Here is a 17,282-nt window from a genome sequence, read left to right as displayed (position 1 = left end):
CAAGGGTAGCTTCTTGAAGTAATGAGAATGTTCTTGAAGGAGACGATTGAACAGTCTTGTGAACATAGTATTTTAAAATTCAGTGAATTACAAAGGGTGACTTTTGTAGTACATGAATAACTTGTTTTAAAAAAGAAAAAGAAAAAAGATCAGCTGTAGGGCACACTCCTTCAATCCCAGCACTTAAGATGCAGAGGCAGGCAGATCTCAGCGAGTCGGAGGCCAGCCTAGTCTACATAAAGTGAGTTCCAGGGCAGCCAGAGCTATACAGTGAGACCCTCTCTCTCCCAAAACAAAAATGAATCTATGAATAACTGTGCTTCCCAAAGATTCCAGGAGAGAAAGGATGACGTATGTGTCTCCTGCAGAAGGTCAGTCCAATTACACACACCACAGTTTGGATCTAAAATGCTTCTCTGAATAGTTTATCTCAACTTATAATTTTTATGTGTCAATAAAAAATAACCAAGGACCCCTGAAACCATGAAATATTATACGTATTGCTTCATTCCAAATACATTTGATAAATGATACAATAAAATTAAATCTTTTTTTGTTTGTTTGTTTTTTTTCAAGACAAGGTTTCTCTATATAGCTCTGCCCGTCCTGGAACTTGCTCTGTAGACAAGGCTGGCCTCGAACTCAGAGATCCACCTGCCTCTGCCTGCTGGATTAAAGGTGTGCACCACCACCACCTGGCAGTAAAATTAAATCTTGCTGGGCATGGTGGCACATACTTGTAATCCTAGCAGAGGCAGGCAGATCTCTGTGAGTTCAAGGACAGCCAGGGCTACACATCGAAACCCTGTCTCAAAACAAACAAACAACAACAACAACAAAAACCCCAACCAACCAAACAAAAAACCCACACCCAAATAATAATAATAATAATAATAATAATAATAATAATAATAAAAGAAGACTTCTTACATTAGCTTCCCTTCAGTTATTATGTGATGTCCAGTTCATCTCTGTCCCTTTCTGATTTCCTGTAGTTATAAGCATCACTGTGACAAAGTGTTCACTTGCTGTCCAGCCTGAGTTAGAACCTTACCTCTAAAGCAGAGTGGACAATTTAACTGCTCTGGGCCTCAACTCCCTTTCTCTTTCTTTAAAAACACTTCTTGTTATTTTATGCATGTGTTTCTTTGCACATATGTCTGTGCATCACATGTGCGCCTGGGACCCATAGAGGCCTGAAGAGAGCATCAGATCCCTGGGAACCAGAGTTACAGATGGTGGGTGTGAGCTACCATGTGGGCTCTGGGAATAAACCTGGCTCCCCTGGAAGAGCAGCCTGTGCTCTTAACCACTCAGCCATCTCTCCAGCCCCTGAGCTTCATCTCTTTAAAATGAGGCTGGCAGAAATCATCCTTCCTTCAAGTGGTAGAGAATTAAATACAAATTTTTATTTATAAAGCACTTGGAGCTGTGCCTGGAATCTATTCTTGATGCTTAGGCACAAATGTATTATTAGCCATGTAGTAGGCCTGAGCCCCACAAACAGACCCACACAGCTGGTCACACTTGGTAAATTAAGGCTGGAGGAGACAACGCAGAACCCACGACTTCAGTCACCTCTTTGCTCTTTATTTCTTTTCTTTTTCTTTTTTTTTTAATGTGGAGCTGAGGCTCGAACCCAGGGCCTCAAGCGCTCTACCACTGAGCTAAATCCCCAACCCCTCTTTATTTCTTGAGAGAGCGTCTCATACAGCGCAGGCTGGTCTTCCTCAAACTTACTACCCAGCAGAGGATGACCCTGACGGTTGACTCCTCCTGCCTCTACCTCACAAATGCTGAGGGGTAAGCATGTGCTGCTGTAACATGTCCCTCGGCTCTGGGATGTGAATTCAGGGTCTGTGCTGCTAGGCAAGCTCATTCCCAGCCCGTTACTATTTTTTTTTTAATTCTTAAAACAACATTTTGTTTTTATTTTATGTATAAGAATGGTTGTGCCTACATGTCTGTCTGTGCACCATGTGTGTGCCTGATGCCCTCAGAGGCCAGAAGAAGGCACTGTATTCCCATATTCCCTGGACCTGGACTTCCAGTTGTGAGTCACCATGTGGTGCTGGCAATTGAACCCTGATATTCCACAAGAGCAAAAGGTGTTCTTAACCACTGAGCCATATCCCTAGGCCTCTAAACCACTTCTTAAAAGTGCAGAAGTGGTCCCTTTTCTCTTCCTGCTCTCTTCCCTCCACACGGTCTCTCTGTTTCTCTAGTCCTCTCCCTCCCTCCCTCCCTCTTTCTCTCTCCCTCTCTCCCTCCCTCCCTCCCTCCCTCTCCCTCTCTCCCTCTCTCCCTCTCTCCTTCCCTCTCTCCCTCCCTCCCTCCCTCCCTCCCTCTCCCAATAAAGCTCTAAAAGGTTAAAAAAAAAAAGTGCAGAAGTGTGGGTGAGGCTGCAGGGATGGCTCAGAGGTTAAGAGCACTGCTTGCTCTCCCAAAGGTCCTGAGTTCAATTCCCAGCAACCCCATGGTAGCTCACAACCATCTGTAATGAGATCTGGCGCCCTCTTCTGGCCTGCAATCATACTATAATAAATAAATAAATCTTTTAAAAAAATGCAGAAGTGTATATAAATCCACTCAAAGCACCTCCTAGGCAACAACACTCAGACTGTGATGTAGCTCTAAATGTCACACACCGGAGGAGCAACCGTAATTACTTAAAAAACGCACTGGAGCTGGGTGCCTAGAACTCCAACTTCAAAATCCAACACTCTCTCCTGGCCTCTATAGGTACCTGCACTCATGTGCAAAAGGTTGTTTGGCTCTGGGGAACAGTTCAGTGGGTAAAGAACTTGACGACCAGACGTTTGGATTCCCAGGACCCACACAAAGGACTGGACATGGGGCTGAAGAGCTGGCTCAGTGGTTAAGAGCACTGACTGTGCTTCTAGAGGACCTGAGTTCAATTCCCAGCAACCACATGGTGGCTCACAACCATCTGTAATGAGATCTGGCGCCCTCTTCTGGTGTGCAGTCATATATGCACAGAACACTATATATAATTAATAAACAAACAAACACTCTTCCCCTTGCTAATGCATTAAAAAGAAACTGAAAAGAAAAAAGAAAAAATTTAAAAGTTGGACACAGCCTTATACATGCACATGTAATCCCAGCATTTGTGTAACTCTGGGACTGAGAAAGTCCCACTCTCCACCAGTCCAGGCTGACATGATGCCAGAATAGACCTGACTGGAAAATGCCACTAAATCTCAGCAATGAGGGAAAGTTACCACATGATCAAAATCGCTGGCACTATCCTACAGATTCTTCTCTGCAAAGACACAGGATTCGATCTAGTAATATAACTCAAATTAAACATTTGTTAAGTTTAGTAAGCCAGGTGTTGTGCATGCCTGCCACCTCAGCCCTCAAAAGGCTGAGGCAGGAGGATGACAAGTTTGATGTTAGCCATCATTAATAGATAGCAGCCTGTCACAAAACAAAAACAAACAAATAAAAAAGTGGGCTGGAGAGATGGCTCAGTGGGTAAGAGCACCAACTGCTCTTCTAGAGGACCCGGGTCTGGTTCCCAGCAACCACAACCATCTCTAACTCCAGTTCCAGGGAATCTAATACCCTCTGTTGCTCTCCTTGGGTGCTGCATGCATGTGGTATGCAGGTAAAACACCCGTACGCGCAAAAATAAAGTAAAAGTAAATTAAAAAAAAAAAAAAGTAAATCCATTAAGCTGGACATGGTGGTATATGCCTGTTTAAAAAAAAAATAAACAAATGCTGGGCAGTGGTGCCACACACCTTTAATCCCAGCACTCTGGAGACAGAGCCAGGCAGATCTCTCTGAGTTTGAAGCCAGCCTGGTCTACAGAGCGAGTTCCAGGACAGTCAGAGTGTTATACAGAGAAAATGTGTTTCGAAAAACAAAAAAACAAAAAACAAAACACACACACACACACACACACACACACAAATGGAGACTGTGCTCAGTATGTATATCCCTTAAATTACACAATACCATAGATGATTTTAAACCACAGAAAGGGGCTGGAGACATGGCTCTGTGGGTAAGAGTACTTGCTGCTTTTGCAGAGGAGCTAGGCTTGAATCCCAGCATCCATAGCTCCAGTTCCTGGGGCTATGATGCCCTCTTCTGACCTCTGTGGGCACCAGGCATCCACTTGCTCCACACACATACATGCAGGCAAAACATTCATACACATAAATCTATAGAAAAAAAATGTAATTCAGTAAAATTTAAAGATTGAGAAAAAGAAAGTAAATCTAGGCCAAAAACATTTCCCCACAGAGATGGCTCAAGTTTTCACAAGTCTGTGCAGACAAGGAACAAAGGGTGTGTGGAAAGAGGCGACGTGGACGTCTGAGCACCTGGACAAGAATGAAAACCACAGAGCCCAGGCCCCGGCCCTCCACATCGACTCCGCACTGAACAGTGCTCACGTGGTCTGGCGTGCTCTGTCTGGCTGCCCTTGTCTAGACAGTATCTGCCCATCTGCACAAGGCAGAGCACGTAATGATGCAATTAGGTTAAGCATTTCCCCTTCAACCAGCACATCTGCTCTGTGTCGGCTACCCCGACTATTAAAAGGAGAACATGTGGCGCCTGGAGCCACAAGCAGCTCTCAGCTACCAAAACACTTCCTCAAGGTCCAGTCATCCAGCCAGATGTAAGCTGCTTCCTATGCAGGCCAAGCTTGTGACAGTGAACAGCCGGCCACCGTACCTGCAAACCGCAACGGTGAATCTTTATCCAGGGCGATGAGTGGGGGGTCGAGCAGCACCGTGTTATCGTTCTCAGTGACTATCCCGTGGTAGGTGGGCTCCAGCTGTGGCTTGTGCTTGTTAACTGCGTGGAGACAAAGAGAAATTCTGAGATTAGGATGGCCTGCTCTAACACGTGCCGCCTCGGAAGACGAACATGTGTCTGGCTTCCACATACATGCATGTGCACATGTGAAGAAAAGCCACAGGCACATAAATCAATAAGGTCAAAAGAGACTGATCCTCTGGAAAAAGATGAACTGTGGTTTGATGACGGGAAGACCCCACATGAAATCTAACCCAGATCACAGAGACAAAACATTGACGCCTTCCCTCCACAAGCTACTCCTGGGGCAGGAGCTCTGACACAGAGGAGGACTCAGCTAGCATAGCCTCCCCACCCTCCTCCCTGTGCCCACCCTCCTCCCCCACAGCAGCAACAGGATGGAATGGAGGAAGGCTCACAAGCGGCATCGGCCAGCCTTCTATCACAGGCTTCATCGAACAGAGGGCAACGCTGCTACCCATGGGCTGGGCCGCTGCTGCACCCGCTGCCGAGACCCCAGTCTCTTCCCCACAAGCTTTTCACACAAACCATACTAGGAGGGAGGCTGGGACACACCTGGGGGAGGCAAATGGCACTGTAAATTACTCACAAACCTGAACACCCTGTCTACGACTCCTACCCCTGCCTCACCAGGCTATGTAGCCCAGGCTGGCCTCAAATTCAATCCTCCTACTTCTGCCTCCCAAACTGCTGGGATTACAGTTGCACACCACTGCTTCACACTCCAGTCTCACAGTTTACAAACTGCTGGGATTACAGATGCACACCACTGCTTCACACTGATTTGATTTGCAAGTAATAGTAAGATTTCATACTAACTTGTATTAATACTTTGTTTTACTAATAAAATTACAAGCATAATAAAGTAAAATTGAATTTTATTCCAGCATTTGAGTCCATAAAATTCTTGGTTTAAAATAAGGACATCGCCTTGTCTTTTCCAACACAACAGGAATGCAGAACTATGAAGCCAAGCAAAGCCCAGGGCACCTGCCGTGTCCTAACCGAGTGGACCTGCTGCCACCTTAACAGAAAGGCTGCCGCTGAACTGAAAATGGTTAACAAGTTTCAGAGCAGAAAATAACTTTGTGGCGATTAATTCCACCACCATCCCAGCATTCTAATTTTATAATCCAAAATTTCTCGATTGCTCCTTTAAGCTGGCAGTATAATGAGAGATATGGCCATTTCCAGAGACTGAACTTTTCAATAATTAATGAATGATATTTTTAATATTTCATCACATTCAATTTGCATTATGAAACATTTATAGAAACAAATGATTGATGTTTCAGTAATCATCCTCTCTCCAAAACCACCAGAAGATTATGGACTATAAGTCCAGGAACGCATCGGCCATGACGCAGTCTTATACACCGTTGGCTGTAAGTCCAGAACTGTACTGGTCATGATGCAGTCCTATAAACTGTAGGCTGTAAGTCCAGGAAAGCACCAGCCATGACACAATCCTACACACTGTAGGCTGTACGTCCAGGAACACACCAGCTATGGCACAATCCTACACACTGTAGGCTGTACGTCCAGGAACACACCAGCTATGGCACAATCTTACACACTGTAGGCTGTACGTCCAGGAACACACCAGCCATGACACAATCCTACACACTGTAGGCTGTACGTCCAGGAACACACCAGCTATGGCACAATCTTACACACTGTAGGCTGTACGTCCAGGAACACATCAGCTATGGCACAATCTTACACACTGTAGGCTGTACGTCCAGGAAAGCACCAGCTATGGCACAATCTTACACACTGTAGGCTGTACGTCCAGGAACACACCAGCTATGGCACAATCTTCACCACACTCACACCATTACACTCCAGATCAAACCCAGCTACATCTCAAACAGCAAAGCTAGCAATCCAACTGGTAAGTGTAGAGTTTTTTGGGAGTTACTTTCGGATGAAAATAATTTTTGACTCTAGATTTTAATCATTAGAAACTTGATTTAAAAATCAATATGAGGGGGGTTGGGGATTTAGCTCAGTGGTAGAGCGCTTACCTAGCAAGTGTAAGGCCCTGGATTCGATCCTCAGCTAAAAATAAATAAAAAAACAAACAAACAAACAAATAAATAAAAGAAATCAATACGAGGGGGTTGGAGAGATGGCTCAGCAATTAAAGAGCACTGACTGCAGCCGGGCGGTGGTGGCAAAAGCCTGTAATCCCAGCACTCGGGAGGCAGAGGCAGGTGGATTTCTGTGAGTCTGAGGCTAGCCTGGTCTACAGAGTGAGTTCCAGGACAGCCAGGACTGTTTCACAGAGAAACTCTGTCTCAGACAAAAAAAAAAAAATACTGACTGCTCTTCTGGAGGATCTAGGTTTAATTCCCAGCACCCACACGGTAGCTCACAACTGTCTGTAACTATAAGATGTGACACCCTCACACAGATTTACATGCAGGCAAAACACCAATGCACATTAAAGAACACACACACACACACACACACACACACACACACACAGTATGAACAGTGAACCCTGGGTTAACTTGAAATATAAAAGGTTTGTCCCAGGTACATCCCAATTCTGTAGGCCAAAGAAGGCTGCTCTCCTGCCTCAGTCACAGAAGCAAGAGATGCTGGCAGGTTGGTCTCAGATCCACAGTGCACTACAGAGCCTGCTGTCCGCTGATCACACACTGTACAGCCTTCTCGTCTACATCTTTATAAGCAGAAACTCATTGTTTGCGAATAAGACTTGGATGTATGTCTCCGGTTTGCACATACCTAGGCTGGTCATACTGTACATCTGTAATAAATGCACTGACTACAAACTGAACCTCTAAAAGCCAAGACAAACTGAATTCTGGTCCATCGAAAGACCCTGCAATCCTGGGATACTGCCACCAGGTGGCAGCAGGTGCTTGGGTGTGAATCCTTCAAATTTTGCTTGATTTAAAAAAAATAAATAACCTCTACATGTGAAAGCCACAAAAAAATAAATAAAAAGTTAAAATAAAAAAATAACTTCTAGCCCATCCCCTGGTTACTAAAGAAGAACCAGTAGCCACCCTGGTAAGATGATAGGTGTGGAAAACGCAACTAACTAGGTTTAAAATCCCTAATTAGACATAGTGTCAAATGCCCACTTCTGCAAACTTAGGAGGCAGCGGCAAGAGGATCACAAGTTCAAGGTCAGTCAGGCTGGACTACTCAGTGAGTTCCAGGCCAGCAAGGAATACATAATGAGACTTGTCAAAAATAAATAAATATTTATAATAAGCAATGAAGTAGTCTCTAGCTGATTCTTTCCTCAAAATATACTAGAACAGGGTTGAGGCTGGAGAGGCATTTAGGAGCATTTGTTACTCTTGCAGAGGACCTGACTTTGGTTCTTAGCATCCACAGGGTGGCTCACAGCCATTCATAACTCCAGTTCCAGGGGACCTGACACCCTTTTCTGACCTCTGTTTGGACACCAGGTACACATATGGTATGCAGAATACATGCAAACAACACTCATAATCCAGAACACTGAACAGGCTGGTACAGTTTGGACAGTGTGTCCCCCAAAGGCCTGGATGCCCTAACTTGCTGACCAACCTGAGGTGCTATAGGTGGGACCAGATGGAAGGAAGTTAGGTCATTTGGGGGTGTGGCCAGGATAGTGGGCCACTCCCTCTCTCTCCTGCTCATTATGTCCTTTCTGCCTCCCATCACTGAGAGGCCTCCGTTACACATTTCATACAGTGGTGTACCCTCCCCACAGGCCCAGAACCAAGAGCCCACAGACCCCAGGCTGCAACCAACACACCCTTCCTCATTTAAGGTGATTTTCTCACGCATTTTTCCCAGCAACAGAAAGCTGACAGGATAGTTGCACAGTTGCAAACTGGAAATGCAGAAGATGCGTTCTCTGGGCTGGAGACTCACCTCGGACTCCCCAGTAAGAGCAGGAACTGCTCTTGCAGTGGACCTGAGTTTGACGCCCAACACTTCAGTCAGGCAGCTCACAACAAACCTGATTCCAGTTCCAGGGTGATCCTACACCTCTGGCCTCCTTGAGCACCTGTACTTACGTGCACATACCCACACACACAAATACACATATACTCATAATTTAAAATAATAAAAAATAAACTGGGTGGTGATGGTGCACACTTTTAATCCCAGCACTTGGGAAGCAGAGGCAGCCTGGTCTACGGAGTGAGTTCCAGGACAACAGGGGCTGTTACACAGAAAAATCCTTTCTCAAAGGTAGGTAGATAGATAGGCAGACAGAAAGACAGACAGATAAATTAGCAGATAGAAGCGTCCACTGACAAGCCTGTGGTTCTGCCCAGGAACCACAGTGGAAGGAGAGATCCAGCTCCAGCAGGTTAGCCTCTGTTTGGCACGTTGTCCTCTGACCTCCACATGTACACTGTGATGCACACACATGCACAAACACACACACATACACACACCAATAATATCAATAATAATAATAATAATAATATGTTAAAAAAAAAAAGACACACTCTCAGGCTGAGTACTGTCTCCAATCATAAGTTCTGTTCAGCGCAGACATCTGTGGTCCTTCTGAATGTCATAGGTCTTAACTCTTCAGCGTTACATATTCCAAGCAATCTCCCCCTCCTGTGCAGAAGGCAGGTTGCAGGTGCTGGGCTCTTAGAACACTTGGGCAGAACACAAACATAAAAATGTATCTGCACTCCAAAACACTCTGGCTCTGTTGACAGTGCCCTCCAAGTGTGGTAGTGAGCCCATGCTGAGTGAGGGCAGCTTCATACCAACATGCCAAGGCAGCTGCCGACACAAATGTGCCCACTCCTCTACCAAAGGTCAAGTGAGAGCAAGCAAGATCTCCCCCTCCAGAGATACACAAGCCATTGCTTCTCAGAACTTACAGGCCAGAACCAGTCAGGAGCTGAAGCCTAAGGAACTGTATTCCACCAAGTATCTGGACCCTGAAGTATAAACAGAGACCTCTAAACATGTGCAAAAAAAAAAAAAAAAAACCACTGAATCCACTAAGTCAAAGTTCATATAAACTAGACATGGCGGCGCATGCCTTTATTCCCAGCACTCAGGAGGCAGAGGCAGGGGGCCTCTGTGGGTTTGAGGCCAGCCTGGTCTACATAGCAAACACTGGTGTTAAAGGCACATGCCCCATGCCTGGCCTGCAGTGAAGTTTTAAAAAGAGCAGGAGGGCAGAAAAGGCAGGCGGCCTGGATGAATGAGGTCACTGCAAATTCCTGCTCTGCTCTGCAGAATGGCATGGGGTGGGTGTGGGGGCAAAGGCGACCTTCTTCCATTTCTTTCTTTTTTGCAGAGGTGGTTTGGTACCCAGGGCCTCACACATGCTAGGGAAGTGCTGGAGTGGAGGAGGGAACCGCCCACTTAGGGAGCCTCCACAAACTTCTGAAAGCTGTAAGATCAATGTCCCAGACTAGCCATGAAGACAGGACCAGACTTCTCAGGCCATCTCCCAGGCTGGGAGACAAGCTCAGGACCACCCCACAATTAGCAGTTCCTCAAACTGCCATTAGCACAACTCAAGCTAAAGTGAATCCCCAGTCTCAAACCTTTAGGGCATTACAATTCATAACAGTAGCAGAATTAGTAACTTAATGGTCCCCACAGCACGAGGAACTGTATTAAAGGGTCACGGCATCAGGAAGGTTGAGATCCACCGCTCTAGAAAATTCTTTTTACTCTTTTTTTTTGTTTTGGTTTGGTTTGGTTTGGTTTTTCGAGACTGGGTTTCTCTGTGTAGCTTTTCGCCTGTCCTGGAGCTTATTTGGTAGCCCAGGCTGGCCTCGAACTCATAGAGATTCGCCTGCCTCTGCCTCCTGAGTGCTGGGATTAAAGGCGTGAGCCACCACCATCTGGCTCTTTTTATTCTTTTTACACAACAAAGGAAGAGCGTGTCACACAGTGTCAAGTGTAAAACTGAAGAAGTGGGCACTGGTCCTCAATCCATCCCCAGGCTCAGTCCTACATCAGTTCTCTCTGACTTTGTAAAATGTTTTCAGAGCGACCCCCGCCCCCCAAAACTCAACACTGGGGCTGGGCTCTTTGGCCTCTGTGGGCCTAGCACAAACCTGGTGCTTATACACACGCTGGCAAAACATCATAAAACGAAAAGCAATATGAGAAAGAAGAGGCTTCCGAATTAAACGCACAGTGCTTGCGCTCTGGACACCAGGTGCCCTAGTACCTTCCTGGTTAAGTCAACCACAGTTTGTCTCCACCAGAGTCGAAAGTCCTCTAGGGCAAATCCCAGTCCTCTTCCCTAGAGAGGCGACTTAGATCTACCTCATTAAGAAGAGCAATGTTTTCCACATTAAAGTCACTTGCACACTTTAAAACAGCCAACGGTATCATCTGTGTGTTAAATCAATGTGAATTATAAAAATAAAAATACACAATATACAATAAATTCTTAAGTCACACAAATCTGAGCTTGGTTTCCTTAGCAACCAGCACAGAGAAGAGGCTGGGAGATGGCTTGGTGGACAGAGCACTTGTCATAGGCATGAGGGATGAAACTCAGGTCCCTAGCACCCAGATAAGAAGCAGAACAGTGCCTAGCCCTGGAGGTGCAGACAAGGGATCCCTGAAGACTACAGATTCGCGAGACTAGCCGAGTCAGCAAGCTCCAGGTTTAGTGAGAGACCCACCCTGCCTCAATATGTAAAGTAATTAAAGAAGTTAAAGACACCTGATGCCATGCGAGCATGCATATGTGCACGCACACACACACACGCCACGCACATGTGCACGCAGAGTCAGACATAGTTCTATAATAGAAACACCTAGAGTTAGAGGCTGAAGGATCAGGAATTCAAGATCATTTCCAGCTACATCAAGAGTTCAAGGGGAGGAGAGAAAGGCAGCTGTGGATACTCACTTTGTCCATGAAAAGCGCTAGTTTGTGACACTGGGTCGTAAGAGGCCCACCCAACTAACTAACTAACTAACTAACTAACTAACTAACTAACTAACTTCTCTCTCTCTCTCTCTCTCTCTCTCTCTCTCTCTCTCCCCCCCTCCCTCCCTTCCTCTTTCTTTCTTTTGTTTGTTTTTGTTTTTCAAGACTGGATTTCTCTGTAGTTTTGAAGCCTGTCCTGGATCTTCCTCTGTAGAGTAGGCTGGCCTCGAACTCACAGAGATCCGCCTGGCTCTGCCTCCTAAGTGCTGGGATTAAAGGTGTGCGCCACCACCAGCCATCGAGGCCCAATTTTCTACAAGGTGATAGGGACTTTAAACACAGCAGAGTCAGATCCGGCCCTTTAGGGGCTCATGGGCTTGAAGCTGTCACCAGGGGTAGGTCGACTCTGTGACAGACTGGTTCCCAGAGACCAGAAGAGCTGCACTGTGCATCTCATGCCAGGAAATGACTCTGCAAGGGAGGAGAGTAGGGAGCCTGGAGGGTAAGCCAGGCTAGCTGAGAAGAGTCCCCGGGACTTCACCCACACAAACTGCAAAGGAGGGTGATGTGAGAAGAAGCAAGAAGCGCCCTGCCTGGCCCTGCAGGTGAGGGAAGGCAGTTGGCCAGGGCTGAGAGGCAGGAGACCAGAGGAGAGACAGCACAGGGGAAGAAGAGAAACAAGGACCTAAATTAAGCTGTGGTGGTGTGCCAAGGCTTCTGCAGCACACAGCCAGTGAGGAGACGGAGGAGAATCTATAGGACGTGGAACTCGGGAGACAGTTCAGCTGACAGAGTGCTTGCCTTACAAGCATTCAGACCCAAGTTAGAACTCACTCTGTAGACCAGGCTGGCCTAGAACTCACTCTGTAGACCAGGCTGGCCTAGAACTCACTCTGTAGACCAGGCTGGCCTAGAACTCACTCTGTAGACCAGGCTGGCCTAGAACTCAGTCTGTAGACCAGGCTGGCCTAGAACTCAGTCTGTAGACCAGGCTGGCCTAGAACTCAGTCTGTAGACCAGACTGGCCTAGAACACACAGAGCTCTGCCTGCCTCTGCCTCCCAGACGCTGGGGTTAAAGGTTTGTGCCACCACATTCCAGCTTAACAAATTTTCTTTTAACGCTTATAGTGTGGTAAGGATGTGGCTTGTGGCAAAGCCTGAATCTGGCACGGACAGATCCTGGCCTCTATTGCTGCCACCAGCAGCAGCTGCAAAAGTTGTCTGTTAGCTCAATTTTCTGTCACTGAGACCTTCGTAAAAGGTTATGCTTAGATTTCCAAAGTGCCTTCCTATCACATTCAGACTTTTCTAGGAGCACAAAAACCACCAGTGACGTTAACTGAAGATGTTATGTTTCTAATCTATTTTTCTCCACAGTAGATTCGTCCCATTAAAGCAGGGCAGGCAGCCACCCGAACCACCTGACGGCCTGCATCCCTATGTCTCCTGAGGCACCCACAAAGCTTGCAGCGTCCTGAGGGTTCTTCAGTCTCACGAATGTGCTGCAGCGGGAGCCAGCACCTGGAGACCCACTGCAGCAGGTAGGGCACCCAGCAGCAGCTCTTACACTGCTCTGGCTGCAGCTGGACCCAAGCTCTGCAAACACAACAGAGGTCCGAAGGAAGGTCCGTGTGTCACTCTCTAAATGTTGCCACGGTGGCACGCAGGAGGGCAGGGAAGGCCCGCCTTCAATGTTGAGGAAATCTGAAATCTCCCTCTAAATTTGGCTGTAGGCTGGGAAGGTCCAAGTAAAAGTGCCTCTGAGGTCACAGAAGTCCTTGGTCTTGGCTTTCCTTGTGTCCGACTGGGGACATACTCCAGCAGAGATGCAGGGGCCACACCCTGAGCTCTAGCATCTCTGGGAACAGAACAGGCTCTTGCCTCAGTCCAGAATACCCAGAGAGGGTACAAAGGATGGCGCCTGATGTTTGCAGGTCACATCCCAAGCAACTGGGGTGTCTCTGACTCAGGTGGGTGGGGTCCAATTTCCTCTGAGGTTTCATCAAGCTCTCCAGCCTGCCTCAGGCTGTGACTTTCGCTGCCTGCTGAGAACTGGCTTTGGGGACTAAGTGTGAGGTATGAAAAGGAATCAAGGAGGTTGGGTGTTGGAGCCCACTAGGTTTCCTAGTGGCTGTACCCAGCAGAACTGCATGGGAGATTGATTGGATCACGGGCCTGAGTGTCAGGTGTTTGTAAGGGTCTACATTTTGCTCCACCCCTTGGCATTGTTATAAATAGACCTTTGGAATAAAGTTCTGGGCCGGTGGCTAAGGATCCAGCCCCCCCGCCAGTCTACCCTGTGTCTCTCTGTTTTCCCTCCCCTCTCTATTTCTAAGTCTCTTATCCCTCATTCCTCAAGAGTTCCTGGAGTAAATAAGTGTGGGGGCTGGTCCCCCCAGTTGGGGTTGAGGCAAGAATGCCTCTCTCTTGGGTGTCTGTCTCTGGAGCCACCAAAGGAAGAAAACTGGAAATTTTTCATTCCTAAAGAAGAGGGCAGGAGAGAGCAAACTTCAGAGAGCAAAGAGCCACCCTGCCGTGGACACTGCAGAATGGCAGGAAAGGAGAGCCTGGTGCAGCTTCTGGCCCAACCCTGGAGGCTGAGGCAGGCCGACTACCCAGCTGGGCCCTTCTCCCCAACAGAGAACCAATCACAACTGGTATCAGAGGAAGCTCAGGAGCAGAGGTTACTTGGGAGGAAGTTCCTTGGCCTGAGTGGGGATTTTTTGCCCAGAAGAGTCCTCTGAACACTCCCCTTGGTAGGGACCCAACTGCAGCTCTCCCTCATCAGTGGCAGCAGTGAGGCCACCGGCTCCTTCTTTGCTTTGCCATTGTTCACTCACAAGCATCTCATGGATGACTGCTAATTCCCTGAGATCTGGCTTAGAATCTCCCCCAGGCAGGGCCGAGCAGGGCTGCAGCCTATCATCGCACAGCCCCTTTCTCTGCTCTAGGGCAGGCCAGGCTTCCCAATGTAAACCCTGTAACCAGGGTTGGGGATTTAGCTCAGTGGTAGAGTGCTTGCCTAGCAAGCGCAAGGCCCTGGGTTCGATCCTCAGATCCATTTAAAAAAAAAAAAAAAGTGAATATTTTTGGGCTGGAGAGATGGCTCAGAGGTTAAGAGCACTGACTGCTCTTCCAGAGCTCCTGAGTTCAATTCCCAGCAACCATATGGTGGCTCACAACCATCTGTAATGAGATCTGGCGCCCCCTTCTGGCCGGCAGGGATATGTGCAGACAGAACACTATACATAATAATAATAAATAAATAAATCTTTTTTTAAAAAAATCTGTAACCAGTCAGTATTTCCAAATCTCCCAACTCTTCCTCAGAACGAAACTCTCCTGTCCCACCTTCTCGTCCCTCACTGCCCCATGCACAGGCCAGCTGGTCTCAGGCACTAACGACCTGGATGCTAACGATGCTGACAAACAGCTGGTCTCACGCACTAATTTGACCGAGATGCTAACGATGCTGACGAATTAAGGGATCTGCCCTGCAAAGAGCTTCAACAAGTTCCCATGGAAACACAAGCCACAGCAAGGAGTGTGTTCTCCACAGCCTGGTGGAAGAACAGGGCCCTTCAAAAACCCGTTCACCTTGCATGTGTCTGGACACTACCACCCGATGGTCACCAATACGAATTATTCAGACTATATATGTCTCCCAAGTTTTCTTTTCTTTTTGAAGATAAGATCTCACTATGTAGCCCAGCCTAGCCTGGAATCTGCTATGTAGACCAGGCTGGCTTCAAACTCACAGAGATCCTCCTGCCTCTGCCTCCCAAGTGCTGGACTCAATAGTGTATGCCACTATATCTGGCTATAAGCAGCTTCCTTGTCTTTTTTTTTTTTTTTTAAGAATTTTTTTATGTGTATGAGTGTTTTACCTGCATGTATGTATGTATGTATACCATGTGCATGCCCAGTGCCCTTGGAGGTCAGAAAAGGGCATCAGATCCCCTGGAACTGGAGTTATAGAAGATGGCTGTGAGCCACCTGTGCAGGTACTGGAAACCAAAGCCACCTCCTCTGCAAAAGCAGCTCCTGACTACTGAGCCATCTCTCCAGCACCTATCTGCAGCTTTCTATAGAACTGAATGCGTAACGTACGAGCGAGGAGCCGATCCCCACAGTAAATACACGAGCAGCTCGGTGTCGGTGTCGGTGTGCACACACTCTTATTAGCGAGTGCTTACAGTGCGGACTGCAGACCTAGTTATTCCACAGAGCACAGGCTAGGATTTCCTTCAATTCCTTGTGTTTACTGCTATCAGAAGATACAGGCCAGGCTTGCCCTTCCCCACCTCTTATCATTGCCACATTTGTCTTGAATTTAAACAGGGCAGGGCCCTGTCTCCTCAGGAACTAATAGTCCGGTGGCATTTCCAAGTCCTGCGTGTTTTGAGTCTCCTGACCTTCATGCACAATGGAAAACTTTATCACACACAGTTCCAAAAAGGCCACACGGTATTGAAAACCTGCTGACATTCATTATCAATGCAAAACCCTTACCAGCTGCTTCCCTAAGTACTATCAAAGGCTGGCTATGACCATCTATAAATCCATAAATCCTAGTCAGAAAAATCAGGCTTCTGTCCTGGTCTTTTCTCTTCATGATTTATGTCCCTATGATACAAATGACAGCAAGACTGATGCTCTGACAAGTCCTTGTATTATTTACAAAATAAACATTAACACTCTTATGGTAACTAGAAAGCGAAACTACCCAACATAGGCCCAGGGGTCTCTCAAGAAGCATGTTTATTTTCACTGGAAGGAATGGACTGTCATGACAAGACAACTAGACTCCCAGGTAGGGAAACACGGACAAGAAAAGGATTCATTTTTCCTGGGTTATTCTGCTTGATCTAAATCCCAGGACACCAAGCTATGCCATAGCTGCTCTTTAAGGGGAATCATGACGCTCATGAAGATGGGTTTGTGCAAGAGCGAGGCCCATCTGCCGGGGCCCTGCTGCAGAGGAACCGCGTCCTCCTCGGCTGGTTCCTGTGCCTTTGGAGGAGACATGATTCGCATGAACAAGCTCTCTGGATGCTTCTCTTCTGAGGTCATCAGGAAGACAAGCAAGGGTTGAAAGAACGGCATGGGAGCTTGCTTGGTGCCAAGCACAGGCCGGAGCTCCACTCCCACACTCACCTGAGCCCCTGAACATGTGAGGAGGCTTTCCCTCACATGCTGTGACTGAGGACAGGATTCAAGTTGGGGACTGGCCAAAGAGAGCCGGGAAGCCTTACCATGCTTTCACAGCCTCCTCGAAAGGGATTCTCCTCAGGAGAGTCAGGAACCCACAGGAACCCAGACCACCCTCCAGCTACCTTTCAAAGGCTCTGTCCTTGCTGAACTGTCTCCAACCCGTTTATTGGTCAGATTGGAGCTGACGTGAAGCCTGAATGACATGATGGAATGTGGGGTGATTAGTCAGCAAATTAGAGGGAGGGTCACAGGCAGCGAGAGAAACGAGATAGAGGAAAGACAAAGGCTTGCACCAGAACAAAGCATCATGCTGAGAAGCTGAGCTAGCTGGCCACACCAGTACTG

At 47.3% G+C, this 17,282-nt stretch overlaps 1 protein-coding gene across 4 annotated transcripts in view; it reads right to left on the bottom strand.

Annotated features, from left to right (window-relative positions):
* Nucleotides 1-17,282, bottom strand: part of Clstn1 (calsyntenin 1) — a 69,849-nt gene that overhangs the window by 30,549 nt on the left and 22,018 nt on the right. For all 4 annotated transcript variants that reach the window (XM_036178090.1, XM_036178091.1, XM_036178093.1 and 1 more), the window contains exon 2: nucleotides 4,714-4,836. In XM_036178090.1, the coding sequence (XP_036033983.1) occupies nucleotides 4,714-4,836 (123 nt within the window). The remainder of the gene's footprint in view (nucleotides 1-4,713; nucleotides 4,837-17,282) is intronic.

The sequence above is a fragment of the Onychomys torridus genome, chromosome 2 (genome assembly GCF_903995425.1).
Source record: "Onychomys torridus chromosome 2, mOncTor1.1, whole genome shotgun sequence".
Lineage (NCBI taxonomy): Eukaryota > Metazoa > Chordata > Mammalia > Rodentia > Cricetidae > Onychomys > Onychomys torridus.
Note: the sequence above shows the minus strand (reverse complement) of the source record. Positions and strands in the feature narration are given on the sequence as shown.